Source organism: Nansenia antarctica, assembly GCF_963989245.1.
Source record: "Nansenia antarctica genome assembly, contig: SCAFFOLD_194, whole genome shotgun sequence".
NCBI classification, from domain to species: Eukaryota; Metazoa; Chordata; class Actinopteri; order Argentiniformes; family Microstomatidae; genus Nansenia; species Nansenia antarctica.
In genome coordinates, this window is record NW_027662405.1 from 89,389 (window position 1) to 100,690 (window position 11,302).

Sequence of the window (11,302 nt, forward strand, 5' to 3'; positions counted from 1 at the left end):
CAGAGTTATCTGAAAACTAAAGGTTATCCAGTGAGATATAACAAGTTCATTCATATTCATCTAAATTAATTTAATACAAACTCTGAAGGTGTCGCAAATAGAACTTAAGTATTGTAGGAATGGTTATGGTTAGGGTTATGGTTATGGTTAGGGTTCTACAGTGGTGGTAACTTCAGGGGCGGTATTCCTACTAATCATGTCCAGACAAGCCTGTTAACAGTAACCTGCCCCTGTCCCAGCTGCCCTGCTAACCTACGCTGTGGAAAAAGGACTTCAGATGTCAGAGACCCTGACTGAGTTCCCATGGCGACCAGACTGAAGCAGTGAAGTTCCCATGGTGACCAGACTGAAGCAGTGAAGTTCCCATGGTGACCAGACTGAAGCAGTCAGTCACCATCTCATAGTCTGGTTGTAAAGGGCAGAGAGGGGTTACGGTTCTCTGATGAAAGGAAGGATATGTGACTGAATGTGCAATAACACTATGTGCAATATGACAACCCTAGTCGTTTTATCTGTACAGTATAGTGGATAGTGTACATAGCCTTTATTTATGTAAACCAGCTCCTTTCCCTTCTTGTTTTTTTTGTTTTTTTTCTTTCCTAGCACCAGGGGAGCCCCCCCTCCCAAATTTCGTTGTTTGGTACCTGTACTGTATCAATGACAATAAAGACCATTCATTCATTCATTCATTCATTCATTCATTCATTCATTCATTCATTCATTCATCCATTCATCCATTCATTCATTCATTCGGTTAGGGTTAGGGTGAGTGTCTACAGGACATGTTATGTTATGGTCACAATTTTATTGTGGTCATGATGATATATTTTACATACACGATCATCTGCTCACTTGTAGCAATTACTTATGATACGTAATGTGATAACTTCTTAGCACTGATGCAAATGGAAACACTAAAACTTCATAAATGTCATAAAAAATGTAAACACTCAGGGTTTTTTTACACCCTCTGTTCTGCCAGATGGATGGAGCAGCATTAGATCCAGCGCTGCATTAGGCCGTAGTTATTTATACGTTGATGTTGACAGTTTCTCTATAGTCCTGATGCAGAGTTACAGCCTGATGGACCTGCCCCCGTACATGTACGTGCACGCGCACGTGCACACACAAACACATCATGGTTTTATAGACTTTTAATGGATAACTAAGAGAGGAGCTGAGTAACACAGAAACACAGGGACCCAAACCCAGGGAGGCTCGTAAACGCTCATCTATCTGGACCTCTCAGACAGCCTATGAGAGATGTTAATGGATATCATTCATAGGGTTTTTCCAGGGGCTCAAAGTGCTTCATTGTAAACTGTATGCGCTGACTCCCTTCACCCACCATACAAGTGTACAACTCATATGGGTGATGTCACAGCAGCCATTTTGTGCCAGAATGATCAACACATCCAGACATGGGGGGCCAACAGGCTAGAGGGTGACTGGGCCAACAGGCTAGAGCAGACCTGGGCATTGTACGGCCTCCGGGCCACATGCGGCCCTATGGCTGTCCCTGGCCGGCCCTGCGTGAGGCCAATAATGTAGGCAATGCGTCCAGTACAATTGCATTGCTTTTATTTTGAAGGCGACAAATTTTATTTTCAATTGACGTACGTGCGTGCGTGACTATGTTACACATCTTCAAACCGTAATGTGCAGTTGGAGAGATGCTGAGGAGAAAAATGTCAGCTCACGTTAAACAGAGAAAGATTGTTGCAGAGTGTTGGGTTTTTAACAAGACCTGGGGCCTCATTTATAGAAAGTACTTTGGATCAAATTTTGATCTTACCCGTGTCGTACGTAGAAAACCACGTCAACGTAGTGATTTATAACATTTCAACGTGAGTCAATTTGACCGTGGAAACGATCGCAGCTCTACGTCGGGTATTGACCTTGCGTTCTCCGGAGAAAAATCCAGTATAATTTAGCGCATTAGGCATGTTGAAGGGGAGAAGGCGTTGCCTTGACAGCTCCAGAGGAATATAAAGGAAGACTGAAATACAATCATAAACATCAGTTCCCTTTAAATCTTGAATTAAACTCATTTTCTCAGCTGATAACAACATTGTTAATTATTTTACGAGTCACGTTCACTTCGCATGAATCTAGGCAGTGCGGCTCACATGCCTGTAATAACTCTGCATAACCAGTAGGTAATGTGCGTACGCAAGGTCAATACCCGACGTAGAGCTACGATCGTTTCCACGGTCAAATTGACTCAAGTTGAAATTGTATAAATCACTACGTTGACGTGGTTTTCTACGTACGACACGGGTAAGATAAAAAATTGATCCAAAGTACTTTCTATAAATGAGGCCCCTGATCACAAATATTATTCTGATTACAGTTTATACTGACTGGGAACAATATGATGATTGGAAATGACAGGTAAGAAGAGCATGTCTGTAAAAGCACATGTTAGAAACAGAGCAGCCTGTAAAGGGTTAACTCTGTTCCAGGGAGGAGAGCTGTACTGGGAGGGGAGGAGCATCTCAACGTCAGGCAGCTGAAATGAAACTAAACTGTGTAGAGACGTAAAGTGTATCGTGGACAAGGGCAGACTCTCTCAAACTTGTTAGATATCGACCTCAAACAGACATCTATCACACATACAGTATAAAGGACAGAGACATCTATCACACCTACAGTATAAAGGACAGAGACAGCATCCACACTCTCACAGAATCACAGACAGGTGAGTTGAGAGACTTACAATGTCAAGATAAACTATTGTGTAGTCTCTACCAGTTTGGTTTATAGACAGTTCAGCATGTAAAACGTATTGATTTGTTTGAAGGACTATTTTCTATGTGATGTAGAATAATGTTATCATTATTGGTCGCTGTATAATCCCATAAGACAGTCTTGACAGCTCCATAGCTGAAACTATCGAGATCTGATTGATTCCAGGAAATGCTTTATGGTGTCTCCTCTGGTCTCTCTAGATATGGCTTCCTCCAGCAGTCTCCTGTCTGAGGAGCAGTTCCTGTGTTCCATCTGTCTGGATGTGTTCACTGACCCAGTCTCTACTCCATGTGGACACAACTTCTGCATGGCCTGTATCAGAAAGTACTGGGACACCAGTGAATTGTGTCTGTGTCCGTTGTGTAAGGAAACGTTCTATAGAAGACCTGAGCTTCGCGTCAACACAACGTTTAGAGAGGTTGTAGAGCACTTCAAGACAATGAGAGTCAGGGCTGACGATGAGTCCCCTGCCGAACCTGGACAAGTGTCCTGTGACATCTGCGACTGAGTGGGCTGTAGGAGTGGCCAGAGAGTCCATCAACAGGAAGGGGACTATCATACCGAGACCTGAGGATGGATACTGGACTGTCTGGTTGAGGAATGGAAATGAGTACTGGGCACTCACTGACCCTGCTGTCCCCCTGTCCCTGAGAGAGGAGCCCCAGAAGGTGGGGGTGTTTGTGGATTATGAGGAGGGCCAGGTCTCCTTTTATGACGTGGAGGCCAGGTCTCTGATCTACTCTTTCACTGGCTGCACCTTCACTGAGAAACTCTATCCATTCTTCAACCCTCGTAATAATGGTGGTGGTAAAAACTCTGCCCCTCTGATCATCTCTCCTGTCAATCACACTGACTGATTTTTAACCTTTAATTCTGACCAAGCAGTAAAATAAGCATTTATCTGTATCTGTTGTCATTTGGGAAAGTTATGGTATAATTTACCACAGACTAATTTCTGATCTGTCTATCGTTTGTTATCATAATGGACCTATCGCTAAGCCACGCCCCCTTTGAAAACTCAGACAAACAAACAACGCTTCACTGACAGTGACTGACTGACTGACCGTGACTGAATGACATTCAATGACTTATGGCAAGAGTTGGCAAATTTCTGATTTCTGATTTACCACAGCAAGTAATAGACATGTTTTTTTAAAGATGACAAGAATATTTAGTCTAGAAGCTTTTCACAATCAGATATTAGCGAGTTGTTTGTCCGAGTTTTCTGCCCGTAGTGACTTTTGCTGTGATATGATTGGACAATTTCTATTTTGGGGCGTGGCTTAGCGATAGGTCCATTTGTGCTATCAGTGTATCTGCTAGAGATGGTGAATATGCAGCAACAATGTAAGATAATACTATATATTATAGCCCAGCCTCTCCAGCCTCATAAGAAGATATGACTCTATATAACTGAGGCTGTTTGACTTCTCAGGATGTTCACATTATTATAAATGAGATTCTAACAACATACTGTGTTTTCATTATTAGCTAGTTATCATTGTAATGTTTAAGTATTTTGGGGATATTAAGTGTAATGAATACTGGGTGTGTACAGAGTGAAATTGAGGATGTTCAGACAATTAAATTCACTTGGATTGATCAGATCCATTGATCACATTAATAATCAGTGTAGTCCAGGTCCCAGAGCTTTAGGACGGTGATGTGAGGTAGCAGACTGGCTGTCTGGCTTATTAAAACACAAACACAAGTTGTCCCTCAGTCTCTGTATGTGTGTGACGCAATTACATTTAACAGAACGTACGTTTGATAATAATGTTATTGATTTAATGGCTTGGAAAGGGAATCAGATATGCTTCAGAATTATTTGATACAGGTGACTGATTGTAAGATGACATTTTCTGTGTGATATTATAAGTTTGTCTAATAGTCCGTTTCTGTGGTGGTTTTATCATCACTGCATATCAAACATCAACACCTGATGAATAAAGTCCCTGTTACCTGACATCTGTGAATGATGATTCATTCATTTATCACCGAGGTGAATAAAGTCACTCAAACTGTCATCATGCTAGAGTACCAAGGGTGGCTTTATTCACCAAAGATGCATACATTATGATGCTTCATTTTGTAGCCAATCAAAGTGTTGTTGCTAGGTAGAAACCACATAGAACACTCTAGGTGGGGAGTGTTCCGGAACACTGAGATCTGTGGCAGAGAAAGACTTTGCTGTGTAGCAACCTATGACCTGATAAACTCTGGTTATACCTGGCACCTGCCTGCATGTCATTAACTTGACATCACTAAGTATAGCTATAGTCACTGTGAAAACATAGAGAGAGAGTGTGTGTGTGTGTGTGTGTGTGTGTGTGTGTGTGTGTATGTGTGAGTGTGAGTGTGAGTGTGAGTGTGAGTGTGAGTGTGAGTGTGTGTGTGTGTGTGTGTGTGTGTGTGTGAGAGAAAGAAATGCAATAATGCATCTGATTCTGTCTTTTGAAAATAATATCTATGCCATAAATCCAGACACAAAATGAGGGTCATAGGGTGCTATGGACACTGTGTATTAAACCCCAATTTATGATCCATTTTCCTTTTCTTTTTCCTAGATATGTGTGTTCTACCACCCAGTATCCTTACATTTTCTAAATCACATCAGGATAAGCTAGTATGAAGCTATTTTTTCTGTGTAGGAAGCAGGCTAATTTACAAGGCGGCCAACTAGTGGTCGTTGTGTGTAGACCTTGGAAAACAGTTGGGTATATATATATATATGTATATATGTCTTGTTGAACAAAATGCAGAACAGAGACAGTGATGCTGAGCGACTACACAAAGGTCCACACAAACATATCTCTCTAAAGTAGCCTGACACATTAACCTGCTGTAACAGATCAATATCTATTAAAGAGCAGTTGTTCACGCTCTGTGATATTACACAATTAAATCTATTCAAGTCAAGTTTACAGAGAGAAGCATCATTTCACAGACAAACCCAGCATGAGATTTCAGGTGTATGTTTAAGTTCTTATTCAGAAGCAAGGAAAGCTTCAACAATCACCTTTACTGAAGGTCAAAATAATATAATAACCTGTCCATGTCAAGAATTTTATTTTATTACAAATTTAAAAACTGCTAAGTAAGTACAGTTATGAATGGAGTGGACTAGTGGGGGTGTTACTGAGATGATGATGATGAGTGTGTGTGTGTGTGTGTGTGTGTGTGTGTGTGTGTGTATGTGTGTGTGTGAGTGTGTGTGTGTGTGTGTGTGTGTGTGTGTGTGTGTGTGTGTGTGTGTGTGTGTGTCTGTGTGTGTGTGTGTGTGTGTGTGTGTGTGTGTGTGTGTGTGTGTGTGTGTGTGTGTAGCAGGGTCAGAGTGGCAGACGGCCCTTGGTCTCTTTACACATAAACACTGTGATGAATCACTCCTTTGATCAGAGCTGATATCAACATGAAACTCAACTCTGATTGGGAATGATGAGTAAGAAGAGCGTATCTGTAAAACCACACGTTAGAAACAGACCAGGGTTAACTCTGTTCCAGGGAGGAGAGCTGTACTGGGAGGGGAGGAGCATCTCAACGTCAGTTTGCTAAAATGAAACTAAACTGTGTAGACTAGAGACATAGAGTGTATCGTGCACCAGGGCAGACTCTCAAACTTGTTCGATATCGTCCTCAAACAGACATCTACCACACATACAGTATAAAGGACAGAGACATCTACCACACATACAGTATAAAGGACAGAGACATCTATCACACCTACAGTATAAAGGACAAAGACTTCTCAGGATGTTCACATTATTATACATGAGATTCTAACAACATACTGTGTTTTCATTATTAGCTAGTTATCATTGTAATGTTTAAGTATTTGGGGGATATTGAGTGTAATGAATACTGGGTGTGTACAGAGTGAAATTGAGGATGTTCAGACAATGAAATTAACTTGGATCGATCAGATCCATTGATCACATTAATAATCAGACTAGTCCAGGTGAGGTAGCAGACACATTTACATTTACATGTTTGGCATTTAGCAGACGCCTTTATCCAAAGCAACTTATGACAAATACATTTTAAGTAAGTTAATCATCTATCCACCAGTCATAGCAGGAGAAAGTAATCTATGCTCGAGCCAGGGGCCTTTGGCAGTTGTAGTGCTGGAAGAAGGAAGATTATTATTACTTTTTTAACAGTAGAGAAACAGTACAGGGGGGTAGAGGGGAAGTAGATGTCTCAGGAGGGACACTTAAGGTGTAGCCTGAAGAGATGGAGGTATTCAGGCTACGGTGGAAGATGGGGAGTGACCTTATCATTCATGGAGGTGGTGTAATGGTGGAGGTGGTGTAATGGTGGAGGTGGTGTAATGGTGTGGGGAATGTTTTCTTGGCACATTTTGGGCCTGTTAATACCAATCAATCATCTCTTGAATGCCACAGCCTATTTGAGTATTGTTGCTGACCATGTACATCCCATCCCGAGCACTTTGAGCTGCAACATTTGCAGGAAAAGCGCTATACAAATAAAAAATTCTCATTATTATTATTATTATTATTATTATTATTACATGGCCACAATGTACCCATCTTCTAATGGCTGCTTCCTGCATCATGATGCACCGTGTCACAAAGCAGAAGCCGCCTCAAACTGGTTTCATGAACACCTTTGGAATGTGGTGGAACGGGAGATTCACAGCTTGGAAGTGCACCTGATAAACTACAGGAAATGGGTGATTCAATCATCTTGAGTATCTCAAAGGAATGTTTCCATCATCTTGTGGAATCAATGCCACAAAGAATTGAGGCTGTTTTGAGGGCAAAGGGAGGTCTTACCCAGTATTAGTACAGTGTTCCTAATAAAGGGAGTCCCTACCCAGTATTAGTATAGTGTTCCTAATAAAGGGAGTCCCTACCCAGTATTAGTATAGTGTTCCTAATAAAGGGAGTCCCTACCCAGTATTAGTATAGTGTTCCTAATAAAGTGATGCCCTACCCAGTATTAGTATAGTGTTCCTAATAAAGTGATGCCCTACCCAGTTTATAGTATAGTGTTAATCATTAGACGCCGGCACTACCTCCTGCGCCACAGCCGGACCACTTTTTTATTTATTTATTTTTCTAGATTCAGCATGCTTCCACCAGCTCTCCAAACATCAACCGACACTAATGGAGCTTTTCCACTACCGACCCGAACCAGGCCGCATTTGTATCCGAGCCGTGCCGTGCCGTACTTTCAGAAACGCTTCTCCATTATACTGAGCGACCCGGGACTGTAGGAGGAGTTACGTGTCATAAGATTCCCCCCCCCCCCTCTGAGTGAGTGTGTGAGTGTGTGTGTGTGTGTGTGTGTGTGTGTGTGCGCGTGTGTGAGTGTGCGTGTGTGTGTGTGTGTGTGTGTGTGTGTGTGTGTGTGTGTGTGTGTGTGTGTGTGTGTGGGTGTGAGTGTGAGTGTGAGTGTGAGTGTGAGTGTGAGTGTGAGTGTGAGTGTGAGTGTGAGTGTGAGTGTGAGTGTGAGTGTGAGTGTGTGTGTGTGTGTGTGTGTGTGTGTGCGTGTGTGTGTGTGTGTGTGTGTGTGTAGCAGGGTCAGAGTGGCAGACGGCCCTTGGTCTCTTTACACATAAACACTGTGATGAATCACTCCTTTGATCAGAGCTGATATCAACATGAAACTCAACTCTGATTGGGAATGATGAGTAAGAAGAGTGTATCTGTAAAACCACACATTAGAAACAGACCAGCCTGTAAAGGGTTAACTCTGTTCCAGGGAGGAGAGCTGTACTGGGAGGGGAGGAGCATCTCAACGTCAGGCAGCTGAAATGAAACTACTAAACTGTGTAGACTAGAGACATAGAGTGTATCGTGCAGGAGGGCAGACTCTCTCAAACTTGTTAAGGACAGAGACATCTATCACACCTACAGTAGAAAGGACAGAGACAGCGTCCCCACTCTCACAGAATCACAGACAGGTGAGTTGAGAGACTTACAATGATAAGTCAAGATAAACTATTGTGTTCACGCTCTCTACCAGTTTTTTTATAGACAGTTCAGTATGTAAAATGTATTTATTTGGTTGAAGGACTATTTTCTATGTGATGTAGAATAATGTTATCATTATTGGTCTCTGTATAATCTCATAAGACAGTATTGACAGCTCCATCGTTGAAACTATCGAGATCTGATTGATTCCAGGAAATGCTTTATGTGTCACCTTTGGTCTCTCTAGATATGGCTTCCTCCAGCAGTCTCCTGTCCGAGGAGCAGTTCCTGTGTTCTGCCTGTCTGGATGTGTTCACTAAACCAGTCTCTACTCTCTACTGTGGACACAGCGTATGCATGGCCTGTATGAGAAAGTACTGGGACAACAATGACCTGTGTTGTCCAATGTGTAAAAAAGCATTTGATAAGAGACCAGATCTCTTTGTCAATACTTTCATCTCTGAGATGGCCACTCAGTTTAGGAAGTCAGTTGACGTGAAGGCAACCAGCAGCCCAGCCCCAGACACACCTGTCAAACCTAGAGAAGTGTCCTGTGACGTCTGCACTGGGACGAAGGTCAAGGCTCTGAAGTCCTGCCTGGTGTGTCAGACCTCTTACTGTGAGACTCACCTGGAGCCTCATCAGAGAGTCGCAGGCTTAAAGAGACACAAGCTGATCGACCCTGTGGAGAACCTGGAAGACAGGATGTGTAAGAAGCACGACAGACTCCTGGAGCTGTTCTGTAGGCGTGACCAGACGTGTGTGTGTCAGTTCTGCACTGAGACAGACCACAAGACCCATGACACCGTCCCCATAGAGGAGGAGTATGGAGAGAGGAAGGCTCAGCTGGGGAAGACAGAGGCAGATGTTCAGCAGATGATCCAGGAGCGACTGCAGAAGGTTTCAGAGATCAAACACTCAGTAGGTCTTAGTAACAAAGATGCACAGAGAGAGAAAGCAGACAGCGTACAGGTCTTCACTGCTCTGGTGGACTCCATGAAGAGAAGCCAGGCTGAGCTCCTTGACGTGATCGAGGAGAAGCAGAAAGCAGCAGAGAGGCGGGCTGAAGGGCTGATTAAAGAGCTGGAGCAGGAAATCACTGAGCTACAGAGGAGAAGCACTGAGCTGGAGCAGCTCTCACACACTGAGGACCACCTCCACCTCCTCCAGAGCTTCCCCTCCCTGTCCACCCCTCCACACACCAAGGACTGGTCTGAGGTCAGCGTCGACAGTGATCTCTACATGGGGACTGTGAGGAGAGCGGTGTCTCAGCTGGAGGAGACACTTACGAGCGAAGTGAAGAAGTTGTGTGATGTTGAGCTGAAGATGATTCAGCAGTATGCAGTGGACGTGACTCTGGACCCTGATACAGCACATCCCCGTCTCATTCTGTCTGAGGATGGGAAACAAGTTAGGCCTGGAGACACAAGAAAGAATCTCCCTGATAACGCAGAGAGGTTTTCCCAGGGTGTCTGTGTTTTAGGAAAGGAGGGATTCTCCTCTGGGAGGTTTTACTATGAAGTGGAGGTGAAGGAGAAGACTGGCTGGGCTGTAGGAGTGGTCAGAGAGTCCATCAACAGGAAGGGGAGGATCACAGTGAACCCTGAGGATGGATACTGGACTGTAGTGTTGAGGAATGGAAATGAGTACTGGGCACCTGGTAACCCCTGGGTCCCCCTGTCCCTGAGAGAGAAGCCCCAGAAGGTGGGGGTGTTTGTGGATTATGAGGAGGGCCAGGTCTCCTTTTATGATGTGGAGGCCAGGTCTCTGATCTACTCTTTCACTGGCTGCACCTTCACTGAGAAACTCTATCCATACTTCTGCCCTGGCCTGAAGGAAGATGGTAAAAACTCTGCTCCTCTGATCATCTCTCCTGTCAATCACTCTGACTGACCAAGCAGTAAAATAAGCATTTATCTTTATCTGTTGTCACATTAGGAAAGATTATGGTATATTTCCCCACACAGAGTAGTTTCTGATCTGGTTATGGTTTGTTATCACATAGTTTGTGCTCTCAGTGTGTCTGCTAGATGTGAATATGCAGCAGCAATGTCAGATACAGCCCAGCCTCTCCAGCCTCATAAGAACATATGACTCTATATACATGAGACTGTTTGACTTCTCAGGGTGTTCACATTATTATAAATCAGATGCTCTCAACATACTGTATTTTCATTATTAGCTAGTTATTATTGTATGTATTTGGTATTTGGAGGATTTTGAGTGTAATGAATACTGCGTGTGTACAGAGGGACATTGAGGATGTTCAGACAATTAAATTCACTTGGATTGATCAGATCCATTGATCACATTAATAATCAGTGTAGTCCAGGTCCCAGAGCTTTAGAATGGTGATGGTGAGGTCGCAGACTGGCTGTCTGGGTTATTAAAACACAAACACAAGTTGTCCTTCAGTCTCTGCATGTGTGTGATGTAATTACATTTAACAGAATGTACGTTTGATAATAATGTTATTGATTTAATGGCTTGCAAAGGGAATCGGATATGATTAAACAGTTTAATAAGGGTGACTGTGATTGTAATATGATACACATCTTCTGTACTTGATATTATAAGTTTGTCTAATGGTTCAGTCTACTGGTCCGGCCTACTGG

The 11,302-nt window shown here is 43.1% G+C and overlaps 1 protein-coding gene across 1 annotated transcript; it reads left to right on the forward strand.

Annotated features, from left to right (window-relative positions):
- Positions 1-2,573: 2,573 nt before the first annotated feature.
- Positions 2,574-10,580, forward strand: LOC308175678 (E3 ubiquitin-protein ligase TRIM39-like; the record flags this gene model as incomplete). The annotated part of the gene is made up of 3 exons (XM_080551303.1): positions 2,574-2,701; positions 2,952-3,148; positions 9,132-10,580. The coding sequence occupies exons 2-3, from the start codon at positions 2,954-2,956 to the stop codon at positions 10,578-10,580; spliced, it is 1,644 nt and encodes a 547-aa protein (XP_080407429.1). The 5' UTR covers positions 2,574-2,701; positions 2,952-2,953.
- Positions 10,581-11,302: the final 722 nt, after the last annotated feature.